At 38.9% G+C, this 22,247-nt stretch overlaps 2 protein-coding genes across 2 annotated transcripts in view; both read left to right on the top strand.

The window, feature by feature from the left end:
• The first annotated feature begins 339 nt into the window (after positions 1–339).
• LOC132545114 (periostin-like) lies at positions 340–12,902 on the top strand. Its single transcript, XM_060208787.1, has 6 exons — positions 340–538; positions 1,650–1,864; positions 2,408–2,597; positions 2,808–2,909; positions 10,522–10,632; positions 12,784–12,902. Exons 1-6 carry the CDS (start codon positions 340–342, stop codon positions 12,900–12,902), a joined length of 936 nt encoding a protein of 311 aa, XP_060064770.1.
• A 7,966-nt stretch (positions 12,903–20,868) lies between these two features.
• The window catches only part of LOC132544858 (uncharacterized), a 31,676-nt gene continuing 30,297 nt past the window's right edge, over positions 20,869–22,247 (top strand). Inside the window, exons 1-3 of the mRNA XM_060208510.1 lie at positions 20,869–20,970; positions 21,739–21,807; positions 22,130–22,221. Of these exons, the coding sequence (XP_060064493.1) occupies positions 20,906–20,970; positions 21,739–21,807; positions 22,130–22,221 (226 nt within the window). The 5' untranslated portion in view covers positions 20,869–20,905. The remainder of the gene's footprint in view (positions 20,971–21,738; positions 21,808–22,129; positions 22,222–22,247) is intronic.

Here is a 22,247-nt window from a genome sequence, read left to right as displayed (position 1 = left end):
TTGCTTTTCATTATAACTACTGGAGCATGCATAAAACATCCTTGTGTCGTTGTCACGAAATGTAATAGATGTAGCAACAACCATTTGTACCTTAACTTTAATAAAAACATGCCAAATGTCGTATCTTTCTAATGGGAAGCCTGTTACGACGGAGATGTGAAGGGGACGTAACTCTTGGCGAACGACTACTATGTTCTGATATGAGTAGAAATGGAGTCTTCGCTTTGGTAACACTTCTTATCAGTCATACTTAAACTAGGTTATCTTTCTTGAGATGGGCTGATGAGCGATTGGTGACTGTAAAACTTGACTCAGAAAGCGACGTTGTTTTAACAAGAAATGTCAGGACAACGAGTAGAACGTATGGTAGTTTTGTCACTTGTTTTGCTTGTGATGAGATTAACTGGCGCACATGATGTAACCTCACCTGTGCGTAGAGTGACTGGTGATATCGTGACATCAGCACGGGCTCTGGGTGCGACAAAGTTTGTATCGTACCTGGTAGCCACAGGGCTAGACAAGACACTCGCAGGACCGGGTAAATATACCTCACACTGTTTTAATTAGCATAATTAAGGTAAAGGCAGAAGAGACATATGAAGGTAATGTCATAACATTAACATCCAAATTGTACCTAAGCCGGTAGATGCAGAAATAAGAGAGCTAGATATTTTATATACACCAACGATAATGGTTAATTCATTAATGTAAATATGTTTCCCATCTAAGGTATGACAGATGTGCTTTGGGTAACGATGTCTCTAATTAGTAGACATTTGGACCGAGTTGTAGAAAATTATACAAAAACAGATGTATTGTTGATTTCTAGAAGTTTCCTTTCCACTGTTTTTTTTTTATCTTGTTTAGCTTATGAGATCACGAGATCAAATGCAGAACGCGGTTAATATTGTAAACTTATACAAAACAAAATGTTAATACTGCAACTTACTATATTTTCTTCTAACAGTGACACCATTCAAAGAGTCTGATACAACTCTTGTGCATTCTACGTTCAAAAGGATTTCGACGTCATATATTAATCCACATAGTCATTCATTAAATCCGTAGACTGATAGGTAAACACTGCCAAATTTCTTCATGACAACTATAAAGAAGTTACTACATTTAAACTATGTCATTTACATAAGATAAATTTTACTACAATATTTTCCTATTCAATTGCTTATTTCTATGAAACTGAGGTATTGGTGCAAAATATTAATGCATTAAAAGGCATATAGAGAGTTGGTGATCCTGGTCACGTTGTGCATTCAAGTTATTTCGAAATAATTCGATTGTAAATTCAGAAACAATGAATTATAAATATATCACATGTGCCTTATTCATACTCTTTTAAGCGCTAAATAATTGAAGGATGAACAGGAAAAATACAACACACATTTGAATCAAAAATTAGAATTCAATACATTAGAGCTAAAAAACAAATTTAAGCCAATAACAAGTCTTTCGTTTGATAGATCCACGATTGATCTCTAATTTTGTCCTTCATTCCGTTTTCTACTTAATATTTTCATATCATTTTAGTGTAACATTTGGCCTTTCAAAAATGACTCGGGCATAGTGAATGTTACTGATATGATGAATGCCCTCCTATAACTACTAAGTGAATGAATTGTTACTATAACCAGGAACATTTACCGTTTTCCTGCCAACAAACGACGCCTTTGGCAATCTTTCTGATGATATGAAAAACAACTTTAACGATACGGAATTCGCCAGGTCGACACTTCTTTATCATATGACGTCAGGTCGACATTATATGTCCGACTTTCAAGACGAAGATGTTCTGATCAGCCTCGATCAGGATTTGCCAATCAGAATAAATATCTATCGAGGAGGCGAGGTAATTTTGATTCTTGCTTGGAAAATTAAACATGATATCCAGTACAGAGAATAGCTATAAAACTAATTTGTGAAATACTCACAACAATACGTCTGACTATGTCTCTATAAGAGATTGTGTGTTGATTAAAATGACTATATCTATCATATGAACATTTTGAAGTTCGATGTTTGCAATGCTTGTTTTAATCTATGTTTAGTACTTAATGCAATGCTATTTTTCGTCTTTCAAAAGCAGCAATTTCAAAACTTATCTAGATTTACAGCTATGGGTTCTCCCGACGAAGATAAATAAGTCATTTTAAATGATTTTATTATTTTGCGAGTTTCTTTTTCAAATGTACCTGTTGGAATATTTCATATACTCTGATTTGTGCATGTTTTTAGTTTTAAATTATCTGCTGCTCACATGACCTTGTTTCATTTCCCAGTAAAACCATTCGAGTCCGCATTCAACAATTTATCTTTTCAAACTATTCAGTTTAAAAGGTTAGGTAAGTTAACGTTAAATTAGTTTCTTTTGCCGTGTTGAATTGAACTTTAGGTTTTGACAGCTTCCGGAAGCGCTGTTGTCCATAGCAACATCAATGCCAGTAACGGAGTTTTACATGTTGTTGACCGCGTCATGGTGATGACCCCAGAGTTTGGCAGCGTTGCTGGTCTTCTAGGCTTTCCCATATTCCGCTATATGTATTACGGAATGATTGATGGGAATATGACTGGGCTTCTTTCAGGTTTGAATGCACTTTTACAAATAAATAAATGGAATTATTTCTAAAGATCGCAAATAAATAACATGCTAAAGCATTGTCTTTGAATTTGATTTTTTCATTCCTCTTTACACATCGCCTTCATAACATAAAATAATGCAAGGTATGTTTAAAAATATTATCAGAAATTCAAATATTCATCATATCTTTCGTTATAACCTGTTTCATTTAAAGGTGATGATCCTGTCACAGTGTTTGCTCCTAATGATGCAGCGTTCCAGAACCTGAAACCTGACCAAATGAAGAAATTATACAAGAATGCCACCGCAATCAGACGTGTGTAAAAATGAAAGCACAGAAGTATTCAAATTTTTAAATTATGCTGTGGTTGTTGTGGTGCTTGTGTGATCAGTCAGTGGTTGTTTTGGTGATTGTTTGATCAGTCAATGGTTGTTGTGGTGATTGTTTGATCAGTCAGTGGTTGTTGTGGTGATTGTTTGATCAGTCAGTGGTTGTTGTGGTGATCAGACAGTGGTTGTTGTGGTGATTGTTTGATCAGTCAGTGGTTGTTGTGGTGATTGTTTGATCAGACAGTGGTTGTTTTGGTGATTGTTTGATCAGTCAGTGGTTGTTTTGGTGCTTGTTTGATCAGACAGTGGTTGTTTTGGTGATTGTTTGATCAGTCAGTGGTTGTTTTGGTGATCAGACAGTGGTTGTTGTGGTGATTGTTTGATCAGTCAGTGGTTGTTTTGGTGATTGTTTGATCAGACAGTGATTGTTTTGGTGATCAGACAGTGGTTGTTGTGGTGATTGTTTGATCAGACAGTGGTTTTTTTGGTGCTTGTTTGATCAGTCAGTGGTTGTTTTGGTGATTGTTTGATCAGTCAGTGGTTGTTTTGGTGCTTGTTTGATCAGACAGTGGTTGTTGTGGTGATTGTTTGATCAGACAGTGGTTGTTGTGGTGATTGTTTGATCAGTCAGTGGTTGTTTTGGTGCTTGTTTGATCAGTCAGTGGTTGTTATGGTGATTGTTTGATCAGTCAGTGGTTGTTTTGGTGCTTGTTTGATCAGACAGTGGTTGTTTTGGTGATTGTTTGATCAGTCAGTGGTTGTTTTGGTGCTTGTTTGATCAGACAGTGATTGTTTTGGTGCTTGTTTGATCAGTCAGTGATTGTTTTGGTGATTGTTTGATCAGTCAGTGGTTGTTGTGGTGATTGTTTGATCAGACAGTGGTTGTTTTGGTGTGGTTGTTTTGGTGATTGTTTGATCAGTCAGTGGTTGTTTTGGTGCTTGTTTGATCAGTCAGTGGTTGTTGTGGTGCTTGTTTGATCAGTCAGTGGTTGTTGTGGTGCTTGTTTGATCAGTCAGTGGTTGTTGTGGTGATTGTTTGATCAGACAGTGGTTGTTTTGGTGATTGTTTGATCAGTCAGTGGTTGTTGTGGTGATTGTTTGATCAGTCAGTGGTTGTTTTGGTGATTGTTTGATGGTGATTGTTTGATCAGACAGTGGTTGTTGTGGTGATTGTTTGATCAGTCAGTGGTTTGTGGTGCTTGTTTGATCAGTCAGTGGTTGTTTTGGTGATTGTTTGATCAGTCAGTGGTTGTTTTGGTGCTTGTTTGATCAGACAGTGGTTGTTGTGGTGATTGTTTGATCAGACAGTGGTTGTTGTGGTGATTGTTTGATCAGTCAGTGGTTGTTTTGGTGCTTGTTTGATCAGTCAGTGGTTGTTATGGTGATTGTTTGATCAGTCAGTGGTTGTTTTGGTGCTTGTTTGATCAGTCAGTGGTTGTTTTGGTGCTTGTTTGATCAGACAGTGGTTGTTGTGGTGATTGTTTGATCAGACAGTGGTTGTTTTGGTGCTTGTTTGTTCAGTCAGTGGTTGTTGTGGTGATTGTTTGATCAGTCAGTGGTTGTTGTGGTGATTGTTTGATCAGTCAGTGGTTGTTGTGGTGATTGTTTGATCAGTCAGTGGTTGTTTTGGTGATTGTTTGATCAGTCAGTGATTGTTTTGGTAATTGTTTGATCAGTCAGTGGTTGTTTTGGTGATTGTTTGATCAGTCAGTGATTGTTTTGGTAATTGTTTGATCAGTCAGTGGTTGTTGTGGTGATTGTTTGATCAGTCAGTGGTTGTTGTGGTGATTGTTTGATCAGTCAGTGGTTGTTTTGGTGATTGTTTGATCAGTCAGTGGTTATTGTGGTGATTGTTTGATCAGACAGTGGTTGTTTTGGTGATTGTTTGATCAGTCAGTGGTTGTTTTGGTGATCAGACAGTGGTTGTTGTGGTGATTGTTTGATCAGTCAGTGGTTGTTTTGGTGATTGTTTGATCAGACAGTGGTTGTTTTGGTGATTGTTTGATCAGACAGTGGTTGTTTTGGTGCTTGTTTGATCAGTCAGTGATTGTTTTGGTGATTGTTTGATCAGTCAGTGGTTGTTTTGGTGATTGTTTGATCAGTCAGTGGTTGTTTTGGTGATTGTTTGATCAGTCAGTGGTTGTTGTGGTGATTGTTTGATCAGTCAGTGGTTGTTTTGGTGATTGTTTGATCAGTCAGTGGTTGTTTTGGTGATTGTTTGATCAGACAGTGATTGTTTTGGTGATTGTTTGATCAGTCAGTGGTTGTTTTGGTGCTTGTTTGATCAGTCAGTGATTGTTTTGGTGATTGTTTGATCAGACAGTGGTTGTTGTGGTGCTTGTTTGATCAGTCAGTGGTTGTTTTGGTGATTGTTTGATCAGTCAATGGTTGTTTTGGTGATTGTTTGATCAGACAGTGGTTGTTTTGGTGATTGTTTGATCAGTCAGTGGTTGTTGTGGTGATTGTTTGATCAGTCAGTGGTTGTTTTGGTGATTGTTTGATCAGTCAGTGGTTGTTTTGGTGATTGTTTGATCAGACAGTTGTTTTGGTGCTTGTTTGATCAGACAGTGGTTGTTTTGGTGCTTGTTTGATCAGTCAGTGGTTGTTTTGGTGATTGTTTGATCAGTCAGTGGTTGTTTTGGTGCTTGTTTGATCAGTCAGTGATTGTTTTGGTGATTGTTTGATCAGTCAGTGGTTGTTGTGGTGGTTGTTTGATCAGTCAGTGGTTGTTTTGGTGATTGTTTGATCAGTCAGTGATTGTTTTGGTGATTGTTTGATCAGTCAGTGGTTGTTGTGGTGATTGTTTGATCAGTCAGTGGTTGTTTTGGTGATTGTTTGATCAGACAGTGGTTGTTTTGGTAATTGTTTGATCAATGAATGGTTGTTTTGTTGATGGTTTGATGCGATCTTGGTTGACACAGACTTCAAATGCATATGAAAAGGCTTTAAATGTTTTTCTTCTTTGCTTACCTGTCTAAATTATCATTCTGTTCATACCCGAAATGTCTTATTTCTGTGTATGAATGGTAAAGGTAGTTGTTCACCAAAGTCCGTCAGTAAAACCACGGACATTGGGGAGAAGCATTGACACATGACGGGAGACTCCTCCAGTATCAGTATGTTTCTTTGAAATGGAGATGTACACTTATGTATTATTCTGTATATAATTATAGGGAAAGGCAGGAAATAATACCATGGGGCATTTGATGTATTTAGCTTCGAAATTATAATGGAAGGTGATATTCTTTATCGTCTTTCTGACATTACCGACAAACTCACTTAAAGCACAGGAGAGTAAATAGGAATATTCCACAAAGATCATCATATCGTAACACCAACACACACCCCGCCCTCTCCCCCACTCTCCCCCTCCCCCCACCCTTCACATTTCGATGACACATTTGATAATATTGATATCGATTATTTGTCTCCACAGGTAAGAGGGCCGTCATCTCTGGGTAAACGTCAGAATTCGTTTGCATATCGGGGATTAGATCATGAAAGTTATCTAATAAAAATGCGTTACATAACTATTATTTTAGAATATCACAGATTGCAGCATATATTCCATTTCTTTGTGCGATATGAAGCTGGACATGCTTAATACTCGTTAGTTTGCCTGTTAATTTCGTTGTTGTATACCTCGTTCTCATTTGAGAACGCGACTTGAATTGATCAAGGTTTACATGACGGGTGTCGTCGATGAAGCAGAAGACGCTTCCTCATCCGGACCACATGGTCTTATTTTTCTTTTACTTTCTGTATTTCATGTTTTAGTGTAGTTTGTTTTTTGATTATGATTATGTTGACATGTTGGTGTTGCTGTTTGTTTGGATGTTATATACTTATGATATACTTAGCTTGGGGTTTCATCGGTTTGTGCTTATTAGGCGGTTGTGGTTGATTGGTTAAGCGGTTGTTTGATGGTTTGTGGTTGTCTAGGCGGTTGTCTGATGGGTTGTGGTTGTCTAGGCGGTTGTTTGATGGGTTGTGGTTGTCTAGGCGGTTGTTTGATGGGTTGTGGTTGTCCAGGCGGTTGTTTGATTGGTTGTGGTTGTCTAGGCGGTTGTTTGATGGGTTGTGGTTGTCTAGGCGGTTGTTTGATTGGTTGTGGTTGTCTAGGCGGTTGTTTGATGGGTTGTGGTTGTCTAGGCGGTTGTTTGATGGGTTGTGGTTGTCTAGGCTGTTGTTTGATGGGTTGTGGTTGTCTAGGCGGTTGTTTGATTGGTTGCGGTTGTCTAGGCGGTTGTTTGATGGGTTGTGGTTGTCTAGGCGGCTGTTTGATTGGTTGTGGTTGACTAGGCAGTTGTTTGATGGGTTGTGGTTGTCTAGGCGGTTGTTTGATGGGTTGTGGTTGTCTATGCGGTTGTTTGATTGGTTGTGGTTGTCTAGGCGGCTGTTTGATTGGTTGTGGTTGACTAGGCAGTTGTTTGATTGGTTGTGGTTGACTAGGCGGTTGTTTGATTTGTTGTGGTTATCTAGGCGATTGTTTGATTGGTTGTGGTTGTCTAGGCGGTTGTTTGATTGGTTGTGGTTGTCTAGGCGGCTGTTTGATGGGTTGTGGTTGTCTAGGCGGTTGTTTGATTGGTTGTGGTTGTCTAGGCGGTTGTTTGATTGGTTGTGGTTGTCTAGGCGGCTGTTTGATGGGTTGTGGTTGTCTAGGCGGTTGTTTGATGGGTTGTGGTTGTCTAGGCGGTTGTTTGATGGGTTGTGGTTGTCTAGGCGGTTGTTTGATGGGTTGTGGTTGTCTAGGCGGCTGTTTGATGGGTTGTGGTTGTCTAGGCGGTTGTTTGATGGGTTGTGGTTGTCTAGGCGGTTGTTTGATGGGTTGTGGTTGTCTAGGCGGTTGTTTGATGGGTTGTGGTTGTCTAGGCGGTTGTTTGATTGGTTGTGGTTGTCTAGGCGGTTGTTTGATGGGTTGTGGTTGTCTAGGCGGTTGTTTGATGGGTTGTGGTTGTCTAGGCGGTTGTTTGATGGGTTGTGGTTGTCTAGGCGGTTGTTTGATGGGTTGTGGTTGTCTAGGCTGTTGTTTGATGGGTTGTGGTTGTCTAGGCGGTTGTTTGATTGGTTGTGGTTGTCTAGGCGGTTGTTTGATGGGTTGTTTGTCTAGGCGGCTGTTTGATTGGTTGTGGTTGACTAGGCAGTTGTTTGATGGGTTGTGGTTGTCTAGGCGGTTGTTTGATGGGTTGTGGTTGTCTAGGCGGTTGTTTGATGGGTTGTGGTTGTCTAGGCGGTTGTTTGATGGGTTGTGGTTGTCTAGGCGGTTGTTTGATGGGTTGTGGTTGTCTAGGCGGTTGTTTGATGGGTTGTGGTTGTGTAGGCTGTTGTTTGATGGGTTGTGGTTGTCTAGGCGGTTGTTTGATGGGTTGTGGTTATCTAGGCGGTTGTTTGATTGGTTGTGGTTGTCTAGGCGGTTGTTTGATGGGTTGTGGTTGTCTAGGCGGTTGTTTGATGGGTTGTGGTTGTCTAGGCGGCTGTTTGATTGGTTGTGGTTGAGTAGTCAGTTGTTTGATGGGTTGTGGTTGTCAGTTGTTTGATGGGTTGTGGTTGTCTAGGCGGTTGTTTGATTGGTTGTGGTTGTCTAGGCGGTTGTTTGATTTGGGTTGTCTAGTTGATGGGTTGTGGTTGTCTAGGCGGTGGTTGATCTAGGCGGTTGTTTGATTGGTTGTGGTTGTCTAGGCAGGTTGTTTGATATGGGTTGTGGTTGTCTAGGCGGTTGTTTGATTGGTTGTGGTTGTCTAGGCGGTTGTTTGATGGGTTGTGGTTGTCTAGGCGGTTGTTTGATGGGTTGTGGTTGTCTAGGCGGTTGTTTGATTGGTTGTGGTTGTCTAGGCGGTTGTTTGATGGGTTGTGGTTGTCTAGGCGGTTGTTTGATGGGTTGTGGTTGTCTAGGCGGTTGTTTGATGGGTTGTGGTTGACTAGGCTATTGTTTGATGGGTTGTGGTTGTCTAGGCGGTTGTTTGATGGGTTTTGGTTGTCTATGCGGTTGTTTGATTGGTTGTGGTTGTCTAGGCGGTTGTTTGATTGGTTGTGGTTGTCTAGGCGGCTGTTTGATTGGTTGTGGTTGACTAGGCAGTTGTTTGATTGGTTGTGGTTGTCTAGGCGGTTGTTTGATTGGTTGCGGTTGTCTAGGCGGTTGTTTGATGGGTTGTGGTTGTCTAGGCGGTTGTTTGATGGGTTGTGGTTGTCTAGGCGGTTGTTTGATGGGTTGTGGTTGTCTAGGCGGTTGTTTGATGGGTTGTGGTTGTCTAGGCGGTTGTTTGATGGGTTGTGGTTGTCTAGGCGGTTGTTTGATGGGTTGTGGTTGTCTAGGCGGTTGTTTGATTGGTTGTGGTTGTCTAGGCAGTTGTTTGATTGGTTGTGGTTGTCTAGGCGGTTGTTTGATTGGTTGTGGTTGTCTAGGCGGTTGTTTGATTGGTTGTGGTTGATGGGTTGTGGTTGTCAGTTGTTTGATTGGTTGTGGTTGTCTAGGCTGTTTGATTGGTTGTGGTTGACTAGGCAGTTGTTTGATGGGTTGTGGTTGTCTAGGCGGTTGTTTGATGGGTTGTGGTTGTCTAGGCGGTTGTTTGATGGGTTGTGGTTGTCTAGGCGGTTGTTTGATGGGTTGTGGTTGTCTAGGCGGTTGTTTGATGGGTTGTGGTTGTCTAGGCGGTTGTTTGATGGGTTGTGGTTGTCTAGGCGGTTGTTTGATGGGTTGTGGTTGTCTAGGCGGCTGTTTGATTGGTTGTGGTTGTCTAGGCGGTTGTTTGATTGGTTGTGGTTGTCTAGGCGGTTGTTTGATTTGTTGTGGTTGTCTAGGCGGTTGTTTGATTGGTTGTGGTTGTCTAGGCGGCTGTTTGATTGGTTGTGGTTGTCTAGGCGGTTGTTTGATGGGTTGTGGTTGTCTAGGCGGTTGTTTGATGGGTTGTGGTTGTCTAGGCGGCTGTTTGATGGGTTGTGGTTGTCTAGGCGGCTGTTTGATTGGTTGTGGTTGTCTAGGCAGTTGTTTGATGGGTTGTGGTTGTCTAGGCGGTTGTTTGATTGGTTGTGGTTGTCTAGGCGGCTGTTTGATTGGTTTTGGTTGTCTAGGCGATTGACTACATAGGTTTATTAGCCGGTTGTTTGACTGGATATGATTGACTATGTATTTTCATTGATCCCTGTATAACTTATACTCTGAGCTCTGGACTTGTTGATTGGGTTTGTTGTTAATTGTACTAGGTGATTGTTTCTCTGGGCAAATATTTTCATGGACCCTTCTTTATTTGGCGGATATTTGGTTGTCAGTGTGGCTTAGTTTCTGTGTTGGAGATGGTAATGACATTAACTATTTTGACAGTGGGATACGTGATAAACGCATTTGCTCCTCACTGTGACAATATCAGGATTTTTTGTTCTATTTAGGTTGGAGAAGCGAGCTTTGTTATTTACTATTTAAATCATACAGATAAATATTTTTGAAGTTTGACATCGTTTTGATACAAACATAAGATGTTTAATTACCGTAATCTGTCCGACAAATAAAGTGCTGATTACACTTATGACAACTAGGATCTTCCAATGTTTATTTCAATAATGTGTGATTTGATAATGCTTTTCTCGTGCCACTTTTTTCTAAGGAATGGTGAGGAACCATATTGTTCGTGGGACCTTCTTTACTGCAGGCATGTACGTGGGGGAACCATTGACAACCCTAGATGGACAAACGCTTCACGTAACAGTGGACAAAGGTATGTAAATTAATGTAACAGATGAACTTATCACACATCATCACATGTCGTAAGTTACAATTATGTATTACATGTACAAGTATATATACCTGATGATGAGGAAGGGAAAAGAACAAAGAAATGTTGAATATTACATAAGTAAAACTAAAGGTATATTGATTCATCGTTAAACTACTCCAATACCACCGATCACAAATACACCGGGGCCTCACGATGTTCACCGATCACAAAGAGACCGGGGCCTCGCGATGTTCACCGATCACAAATACAACGGGGCCTCGCGATGTTCACCGATCACAAATACAACGGGGCCTCGCGATGTTCACCGATCACAAATACAACAGAGCCTCGTGATGTTGTCCGACCACAAGATACCGCGGCCTTGTTATGTTGACCGACCACAAATACACTGGGGCCTCGCGATGTTCACAGATCACAAATACAACGGGGCCTAGCGATGTTCACCGACCACAAATACACTGGGGCCTCGCGATGTTCACAGATCACAAATACACCGGGGCCTCGCGATGTTCACCGACCACAAATACACTGGGGACTCGCGATGTTCACCGATCACAAATACACCGGGGCCTCGCGATGTTCACCGATCACAAGATACCGCGGCCTCGTGATGTTGACCGATCACAATTACACTGGGGCCTCCCGATGTTGACAGATCACAAATACAACAGAACCTCGTGATGTTGACCGATCACAAGATACCGCGGCCTTGTTATGTTCACCGACCACAAATACACTGGGGCCTCGCGATGTTTACAGATCACAAATACACTGGGGCCTCGCGATGTTCACCGATCACAAATACAACAGAACCTCGTGATGTTGACCGATCACAAGATACCGCGGCCTTGTTATGTTGACCGACCACAAATACACCAGGCCCTCGTGATGTTGGCCGATCACAAATACACTGGGGCCTCGCGATGTTGACAGATCACAAATACAACAGAACCTCGTGATGTTGACCGATCACAAATACACTGGGGCCTCGCGATGTTGATAGATCACAAATACAACAGAGCCTCGTGATGTTGGCCGATCACAAGATACCGCGGCCTTGTTATGTTGACCGACCACTAATACACTGGGGCCTCGCGATGTTTACAGATCACAAATACAACGGGGCCTTGCGATGTTCACCGATCACAAATACAACGAGGCCTCGCGATGTTCACCGATCACAAATACAACGGGGCCTCGCGATGTTCACCGATCACAAATACAACGGGGCCTCGCGATGTTCACCGATCACAAATACACCGGGGCCTCGCGATGTTCACCGATCACAAATACAACAGAACCTCGTGATGTTGACCGATCACAAATACACTGGGGCCTCGCGATGTTGATAGATCACAAATACAACAGAGCCTCGTGATGTTGATCGACCACAAATACACTGGGGCCTCGCGATGTTCACCGATCACAAATACAATGGGGCCTCGCGATGTTCACCAATCACAAATACAACGAGGCCTCGCGATGTTGATAGATCACAAATACAACGGGGCCTCGCGATGTTCACCGATCACAAATACAACGGGGCCTAGCGATGTTCACCGATCACAAGATACCGCGGCCTCGTGATGTTGACCGATCACCAGACACCAGGGCCTCGTGATGTTGACAGATCAAAAAGACACCGGGGCCTCGCGATGTTCACCGATCACAAGATACCAGGGCCTCGCGATGTTCACCGATCACAAAGGCACCGGGGCCACGCGAGGTTGGGTAATGTCTATTTCGTCAGCAGTTTCATATTCCAAACTCTGATTGGCTCTTACATTTTCATTCTTATGATGAATAAACGTTTTATGCTTTCACTTACCATAAAATGACGGGAAAACAAATGAACAACAATGCTCAGCTCTTCTCTATACTTATCCTTAAACAAAAACGTTGTTGACTTATGTTATATATAGGAAAGTGAGGAATCTCTTTGTTTCATTTCTGGGTGGATAGTCGAAACACAGAAATATAATGCTAATATCATTTCATACCAAAATTACATTTTCTGCTGACAATTTGTTTCACATGAATTTCATTACCAACTAACCACATAACAAAAACTAAAGTAGTAAGGAGATCCTTTTTAATTGGCTGTTATACTCCTCTCTGTTGTCCTGTCAGGAAACATCACCGTTGATGATGCTGCATTGGTCATACCTGACTGGACATGTACTAATGGAGTGGTTCACGTGACAGCGACTGTTTTTATGCCCCCTGGACTTCTGGAGTCTGACAGATAACGTTGTTAGTGTCAACCAATACACGTCCATAATAAAGCATTGGGATTACTTTTTTAGTTGTTTTTTTTTATTACATTGGAATAATTTAGTTATATGCCAAATCTATATTCAAGTTTTGATTTGTTTTTAATGCAATCTTTCATTGTCAGCAGGAAAGCACTACTAGCATGTTATCACGGACAAGAGTACAAAAATAATTTTGTGTAGAAACATCAGTATGACAAGTGCAGTTAATGAAATATGCTTAACCATTTGGAAAACATGCTCTTACTACCTTTTCACGTTTTCTAAAGGTATTTGTATTTTTTTTTTTATTATTTTGAATTAGTCCCGGCTGAATCAATATTGAGGTAGAATGATTACATATTTACATGCTGGCAATATATGGACGCTTTTGTTGCCACTGTGATTCTCCGATTGTTGTGATTTCTCCAGAGGATGTAGATCTACATCGGCGTTTCCTCTCAACAAGGGCAATGATCAACGGGCATTCCTAATGGCCCTAATGCAGCACGTATATGAACGCACTTCTTAAGAAAGCGGAAATTCAATATCATTGCATACTTCAAACCTCTCACAAATGAACTTATCTCAGCACTCATACCTGGACTTCTAAAATGACTTTTCTGTCTAATTAACCTGTAACCGTATGAGTGAGTGTACCGCGGAACTCTTGGTTTATCTATTTTAATGGAAAAACAGTTGTTTTCTTGTTTTCACATGAAGATGATTTGCTTTTGACAAAACAACCAGCTTAAGATAGGTACGATTTTATGTATTGCTTTTCCACATAAAAACTGTAAAGCTATTTCCTTTATCATAAAATCTCATTTAATACGGGCATGGTTTTGAAACAAAACCATTTAACAATTTAGTCATCATCATCATCATCATCATCATCATCATCATCAACGACAGCAACAGTCTCCTTATCGCTATCATTGATCTAATTATCGTCATTATACTATCATTCTGTGGATATATAAACAGAAAAGGTTCTGAGAGGATCTGGTTTACATGAATGTATGAATGCTTATTAATCGGACGACTCAAAAATTCCAGCGTCAGTGATAGAACAAAATATCAGATATAAGGAGAAGGGGTGGAGGTTCGGGGTAGGGGAGAGATCTCTTTTAGAGACAAGTGGGTGAAAACTGAACCTTTTTTAACACATGAGGCATTTTCACTCTCTAAAAAATCCAGATATGGTATATTTGCAGGAAAGGAGGGATAAGATGTTTTAAATTCTAGTGAAAAGGATGTGAAACTAAGTGGAAATAAATAAATTATAAATACATTGTTTTTATATTAAGTATGATTAAAAGTCATTATTTCATTTGTCTAATCGACTAAAACATTGATCACCTATTTGTTATTTTATTATCTCTTCTTTTCTGAAAGGTTTGTTACCATAGACCACTGTCCCTTTTATAGTAACATGAAAACCCATAAAGGGGTTTAGGTGTACAGTGGACTGTGAAAGCAAGTGATTTCTTACACCACACTTATTCATAGTGAGAGGTGTGCAATGGACTGTGACAGAAAGTGATTTCTTACCCCACACTTATTCACAGTGAGAGGTGTGCAGTGGACTGTGACAACAAGCGATATCTTACCCCCACTTATTCATAGTGAGAGGTGTGCAGTAAACTGTGACAGAAAGTGATTTCTTACCCCACACTTATTCATAGTGAGAGGTGTGCAGTGGACTGTGACAACAAGCGATATCTTACCCCACACTTATTCATAGCGAGAGGTGTGCAGTAAACTGTGACAGAAAGTGATTTCTTACCCCACACTTATTCATAGTGAGAGGTGTGCAATGGACTGTGAAAGCAAGAGATTTCTTACCCCATACTTATTCACAGTGAGAGGTGTGCAGTGGACTGTGACAACAAGCGATATCTTACCCCCCACTTATTCACAGTGAGAGGTGTGCAATGGACTGTGAAAGCAAGAGATTTCTTACCCCATACTTATTCACAGTGAGAGGTGTGCAGTGGACTGTGACAACAAGCGATATCTTACCCCACACTTATTCATAGCGAGAGGTGTGCAGTAAACTGTGACAGAAAGTGATTTCTTATCCCACACTTATTCATAGTGAGAGGTGTGCAATGGACTGTGAAAGCAAGTGATTTCTTACCCCATACTTATTCATAGGGAGAGGTGTGCAGTGGACTGTGACAGCAAGCGATTTCTTATCCCACGCTTATTCCTGGTGAGAGGTTTGAAATAAGCAGTAAGGTAAGTTTCTTTCTGTTTGTTTGATGTGAGAAGTTTCCAATCAGCCATGACATAATTTCCAGCTTCTAACCTATACTTAGTGTGACCTGTCCACATATACAGTCTTTGGGACTGAAACCTCTGTCTAAGGCTGGTCATACTCTCGATATTGCTAATCTGTGATCATACTTATTGTTGCTTTGCTAAAATGATTTGATATTTCCATACACATTTTTGTTTCGCCTGAGCTGATGGTCTTTGCTTTTTAGATATGGGACGTAAGATGAAAAACTTTGCATTGTTTTATTTGCCAGTTTCTCGTCGTCTTAATTTGCACATGCTCAAAAGAGTTACAAGGTTTATACCATAGCAAACAAATTGATGTCAAACTATATCAGAGACTTTAGTTGAACATGACTTTTGGCTATAGCATGTGATCTTGTGAGAATCTAAATAATTACATTGTATCGGTGACTTGTGCGCTTGTCTTCTGACATGATTCTCTACTTTTTAAATATTTAAACTGCGTGTTAATCAAACCAATGGGCAGTAAAATATTTCACACATCCATGTGAACGTATTTTGTGTAAATACATTTCACAGTATTCAACTTGGTAATTGGATGATAAACCAAATGATGTTTAAAGCAATGTCATTATTTTGAAAACAGTACCTGGTGGGTTTCAAAAAGAGATTTCATTTGACGGAACAGGGACTGAAAACAAGATTTACTTCCCTTTGACTGGTATAAGGCACAGCTACACCTGCAGTTGTTAAACATTAGCCTTTCAAAATATAATTTCAGGGTGCCATTTCTTATTATTTCACAGGTTGACATTATTATTATTAAAAGTGATACTTGGTCAATGTTCGACTTTTATTATAAGTTTATACAAGACATACCCGTGAAAAGCATTTTTCAATACATAGCCAGAGTACATTTAACTGCATCATTCAGCTGTTTCGTCTTTCTATGGGTGATCATACGGATTGTTGAAAGCTAAGAAACATCAGAACCGGTCGATATGAATGTTTAGAACCAGATGGGGACATTCACTAACTGATAAATTCTATAAACATCATTCGTTATATAATTTTCTCTATAAAGACATGTCAGGTAAATGTGTATATTCTGACCTGTGACACTATTCAAACGAAAATCATTTAGTTTTTGTTTAAGCTCGCATCTGCAACGTCATAAGCGTGATATACAAAAGTTTGTGGTTAAAACCATTGTCTTAGATTGGCCATAATCTGGGCTTGCTGCACTGTGATCTTACATAGTGTTGTTTTGCTACACTTATTTTATATTTCCATACATATGTTTGTAATAAAAGCTCACATGAGCTGATGTTCTTTGATTTTTCCATATGCGACTTTAGATAAAGTAACTTTTGTGTTACATGGCTGGTGTCGTCAATGAAACAGAAGACGCTTATTCTTCCGGGACAACTGGTCTTATTTTTTTATAATTTGTTTGTTAATGTTTTGCCGCATTCTTATTGAATCAGTTTATGCTTTTATTGCAATGTTGGTATTTTTCATGCCTTTTTTTGTTGTTGTTTTGCCTTTTGTTTTGTTTTTATTTTTAGTTTGTTTGTTTTATAATTATAGAAGTTTTATGTCAGTATCAGTGCGTTACATAAGTTTGAATATAAGTTTAAGACGTCACGCCATTTCTACATAAATGTTTTCTAAAATTCCTGTAATTCTGAACTTAATACCTTTGAAGTAAAGGTCACCACGCGTACTCATTGTCAATGCTCAATATTTATAATCAGTAAAAAACATAGCACATGCCAAGACAATGAAACTTTTCTAACGGTATACGTTTAATGTCAAATGCCATTAACATGATTCTTGTTAACTATGACGACCTATTCCATGCTTTCCAAAAATCAGGATGACGTGCAAGATCAGGGTTGTTGGTACCGCCCAATGTACGTTTCTTGCTTAAGCTGTCCCTCATCTATTTAACAGTGTCACTGGTTGGTTGAAAAGCAGATGTTACAAGGAAATAATTCATCGTATTTCCCATGTGGGCTGCGTGACTCCCTTGTGAGTCTGTGTCATATTTCCGCCAGACTTGTGGTTTTTCTTTTTTTTTAGCATCAACGACACATGGCCAAACAAAGAAACGATATCAGTTTATAAAGTCGCTGGAATTGATGTCATTAAGAGAATAGATTCAACAATTATCAATAAATGTGTCAGTAAACGTAACCTGTTTCAAAGAATTTCAGAACAAAATTGGCGAGAACCAAGTCGCAAAGCTGCCATATTTCCCGAAGGCCTTGTGAGTTGATATACCAGATAATCATTTTTAATGAATACTTATACACTGACACGAGTGGAAGATACATATGATGTATAAAGATTATATATATGTTGAAATTTCTAAGAAGGCTATGTGTGCATAACTGTACCCGGTATAGATACGCTGAACCTAGTTATTTATGCAGAAATAGTGTTTACATCATATTAGACAACACACTTTCATTCTGCCTGCAACCTTATTTGTTTGTTCCGATGAATAGAACTTGATAATTAGTGGATATTGTTTAATGTGTTTTGAAACTAGGGTTCAAACTATCTGTACTGTGTTCCTGGTAAGTGGTATATTAGCAAACGTTATTCTGTGTAATATTAAGATATTTAAAATGAAAAATGAAAACACTTGTTGATTTTTCATTACGACGATACTTACGTGCACTAAGGATCACGTGTCCTTAAGTGTCCTTAGCTAGCAGAGTCAGGACATCTATGGTGTATGAAAGTACCGAACACTTGATATCATTACAACATCCGTCCGTGTCAATTTCGTTATCATTTTATTTCTACACGCACAGCCTTTTCTCAAACATGTATACTCAATATTTAACTTTTGTTTTACACAAGCACAGACCGGAAATCATGAAATGTGGGATGACGGGTCCGTTATTGGAATAACCAAGCTGCTAAACACAAACACACCTACATACCTAGTAGACACAAACATACAGCTGTTTCGTCCTTCTAGGACTAATTAGCGACCAAGAAGTCAATAGAGGAATATCAAAAGTGATTGAAAGAAATGTCAAAATGTGTCGCCTCTGTATATCAGCAATCATTGCCAAGTAGAGAAACATTTTCCGAATGCTTTAGTATTTGACTGTGTAGTAGATAGAAAAAACTTCAAAGCAAATTTCAATAAATATCATGATTTTAGATTTTACATCCTGGAAAGATTAAGATCGTGTTCTTTTGATCAATGTCTTAAATAGGGTTAACTTACAATTACCTGACAGTGTTGACCGAAACTTGTAAGTTGACTGCGACTGAAATGTCATTTGTCATTTGTAAACAAACACGAACACTTAGGATACTAATCTGGTGGTTGTGGACTTTAAACCTGCCTAGTTTTCTTCCTGTTTTATGATAAATAGATGTTAGCAAACACTATATAGGATGATATTGTCCATCCCACTTTAATATTACATACACCTTGTAGACGATATATCCTAAAACTGTAACACTGAGATAACAGTCTTTATTTTGAATTCGTGTGTACAGCAGTTGCATTCGTTACTACGATACATTTTTGTTTATGTGTTATTTCTGTCCAAGATTTAAAAAGGAGTTAAGCAAATGGTACAGTTTGATACAATCAAATACAGTAGAGCCACACAATGAATTAAAATCTATAGCGGTTTCGTCCAAGGACTTAAAACATTTTGAAACCTCTGCGGCGAATAAGAATAATCAAGAAAATTATCGAAAGAAAACACTGTGTTGAGATGTGTCCAAGTGCCATTTTGCAATAGATGTTGCAAATTTCATATATCTGTTAATTTCAGTAGAACATTCAATACATGTACATTTATATATTCTGACCGTACCAACCATTCGAAAGGATTTGTGTAGCATTACATTCAAGGTCCCTTTTGAACTTATTCTTGTCAGAATCATGAAGTAACATAATTACCACCCAAACTGGTAGTATCTATTCTGTCATAAATATTTCTCTAATATTCCAATAGCTTTCACATTTTTAATTCATTACCTGACTGATGTTTATAATTGCTTATAATAGCATGGAGAGGTTTTCATATGCTAATTCTGTAGCATTTGTTTGGAAAATAACAATAAAATATTTTGAAATGGAAAGAAGGAACATGCAGGAAATGGCTAAACTCGTGGCACAATTCAGAATACACACAGATACTGGAGGTTCTCCGAACACCATCGCTGAAATGTCAACTAACAGTATCTACCAGCTACAATAATACATAATCTGTAGTCTTCCTTAATCAATGCCTATACAGTTTTGCTATTAAGAATCTAATACCAGGATACATTTTCAAGTTTGTGATACTCATAGAAATAGGTACTAATCCAATCGTATTGAAACGGAAGAGAAAAAGCAGGATAGAACAGTAACATGCCAGTGACATTCGATTTGCTCATTGCAACTTGACCCTGCTGTTCACTTATTCCCAGCTTGGGTAATGTTAGCCAACGGTTAATGAAAAAGTTCAAGTACAGAAAAGGCACTGAAAAGAGAGGACTTTCAAAGCAGAATTAACAGCCAATAAATATCCTTTTGACATGTCACTAACTGCTAATTATCTGCAATCACGTAGATGTTCAGTCACTTGCTAAAGATTCGACATTATCTAACCTACATAGCATCTTATTTTAGTATAAACATCGGCTGAAAGAATGAAAGGTCGTGTTACATGTAGTGGACGCAATACCCGTTAAATAAATAGATATTGAAAATTAAGAAATTAATTGAATTTTTGAGTAACTTGTAAGTAAGTACACCTCCCCATTTTTTTCTTTTTCCCCTCGTTTCAACCAATTTGTATTTTCTCAGTCGCCTCAAAAATGTAGTTTTGTGTAAGCTGATTTCGTGAGAAATAAGTCCCGTACAAAGGAGGGTAATATTATAAGGTTAATCGAATTTCTGGTTGACAATGTACTCAAGTGCGGCGGTTAGATCTTCCAAAAGAATTGTTGGCATATCTATGGAAGCGAACATTGACCCATTCTTGTTTTCCAATTAGGCTGAATTTATGAAGAAACTTATCAAAACAAGTAACAAAGACCTCTTATTTTTCATGCTTCTCATGTTTCCGAAAATCTAGAATATGTGATGAAGTAGGGCACACCAACAGAATACTGTATAATGCAATGTTACTATTCATCAATAGACATTTACTGTATCAGCACAGAATGATGTCGCCAAAAGTGTGAAAATACCATTCACTTGCGTGTACTATCGTCACCATCCAATTACGATGAAAGCTATACATGACCAACTACTAACCTTAAAGATATTAAAAACACCGTTGTAAGCCATTTTGTCTGCAAACTGTATTCATAACACTAGAAGTTTATCTGAAATGCCGGTTGTTGTTTAAATTAATTCATCTATATGGAGGTTGTCATAATTTGTACATTCTTGACAAAGGTGTTTTATAAACCAAGGTTTAAAATGGAAAACTCACTGAAAATCCATCGGTTTATGTGTCCGGTTTCACTTTTATAGCACGCATACTGATATCTGAATTGCGGTCGAGAGTTTAAGGAAAGCACTTAGGGAACAGGGAAACTTTATCATGTGACTTATCAAGTAAAAAAATCTTAAAAGGAGGCAACAGACTGCAGTCTGTCATTGTTACGTCGGCTGCGTTTTCACTGACGTTCAGTCGTTCATTGCTGCTCTAACCGTATTTCGACTGACCTGCACACTTTGATTGGTGTTCAAACAGCGCTTCTGTTTAACTCACAAGATGAGACTAGCCACAGTTTGCCTTGCTCTGGCAATCTTGGCTAAAGTAACCTATGCTTTAAGCGGGTAAGTTTATACTGACCGTTCGTGTTTGATTTTTACTTTAACTGCAAAAACGAAATTGATTATTACATATTTTCTTTTTTTCGGCAAATCATTTATGTCAGTAGTTACTTAAAGAACGTGATCATATTTGCCCTGTGAATAGACCGCCAGGATAGGGCACTTATTTCTTCTCATAAGCACTTTAAACAGCAAAAGACGGTTGGATTCAAACTGGCAATTCCTAGATGAATTAAGAATTAATCAGAGGATATATTTATGACGTCATTGTAACCTCAACGAGAACAAATAGATTTGATTGTAATATGATATAAAAGGAACTTCTTATTGTTCTTGAAATGAAAAAAAAATTCATTGTGGGGTGGCAATGATTGCTTTTCAAAATCAGTCGTGCATTACCAACTCATAATCTTCCAACGACGAAAAAATATCTGCATTGAACTGCATTTTATTAGCATTTCTTGACATCAGGCTTTGTTACACTTCTATCAGTATTCGCTTTGATGTTGTCATACGACCAAAAGATTATACTTTTGTCATGAACTCTTTATAGCATAAGGATGTATTGAACGTTTCTGTCTTTTTTACGAGGTAATCTTGTATAACTGTTTTATTTTCAATAACGCACCTTTTACCTCATTTACTAAAGAGTCATATTGTTTGTAAGACTGAGAACCTCTGCAACATATATTCTATTATCGAATTTACGTCATATGTATTGTAAAGCCTTCACTTATTTTCATCGTTGTTGATACGTTTTTTTCTCTACAGGCCTAATGTGTGCTCAAGGACTACTGTCCGTACCCGTAGCACGAAATACTGCTGCTTCTGGTTTCTCGGGTAAGACTTTTCGTTTTTTCAATCTACAATGTATTCTGTTGTGGGATTTATTACAGTCTCTTAATCGACGACTTGAATGCACTGCTTTAACGCATTCACTCGATTTGAATCTGTATAACTATATCAATAATATGGAGTAAAAACATTACCGCATGTTTATATAGTGACTTTTTAATGTTCGAACTAATAGATATCTTTATGTCAATGTCAGTAGTAAGCGATTCAGGTATAGTTTTCTAAATTGAATTAACTGTTGCTCATTTAAGCTTATCTCTGTTAAAATCAGAACCGTCAGATTTATCAAATATTTTCGTGATAAAAGGTGCTGGTTTTGGGAAACTCGTTCGATAAAGACATACCACAGAAAAGAGTACTGCTGTACTGGGTACCAAAGCTCCGGTGGACGATGTAAACGTGAGTATTTAATAAAAACATATCAT

The sequence above is a fragment of the Ylistrum balloti genome, unplaced genomic scaffold (assembly GCF_031769215.1).
Source record: "Ylistrum balloti isolate Yb309-2 unplaced genomic scaffold, AGI_CSIRO_Ybal_v1 Utg369592, whole genome shotgun sequence".
In the NCBI taxonomy this organism is placed as follows: domain Eukaryota; kingdom Metazoa; phylum Mollusca; class Bivalvia; order Pectinida; family Pectinidae; genus Ylistrum; species Ylistrum balloti.
The sequence above is the reverse complement of the archived record's forward strand: the minus strand, read 5'-3'. Positions and strand labels throughout refer to the sequence as shown.

Excerpts from the sequence above, each read along its gene's own strand:
- LOC132545114 (XM_060208787.1), top strand. The coding sequence starts at position 340 with ATGTCAGGACAACGAGTAGAACGTATGGTAGTTTTGTCACTTGTTTTG. Across the intron at positions 539-1,649 it reads CAAGACACTCGCAGGACCGG|GAACATTTACCGTTTTCCTG; the intron begins GTAAATATACCT and ends TACTATAACCAG. Across the intron at positions 2,598-2,807 it reads TATGACTGGGCTTCTTTCAG|GTGATGATCCTGTCACAGTG; the intron begins GTTTGAATGCAC and ends TTTCATTTAAAG.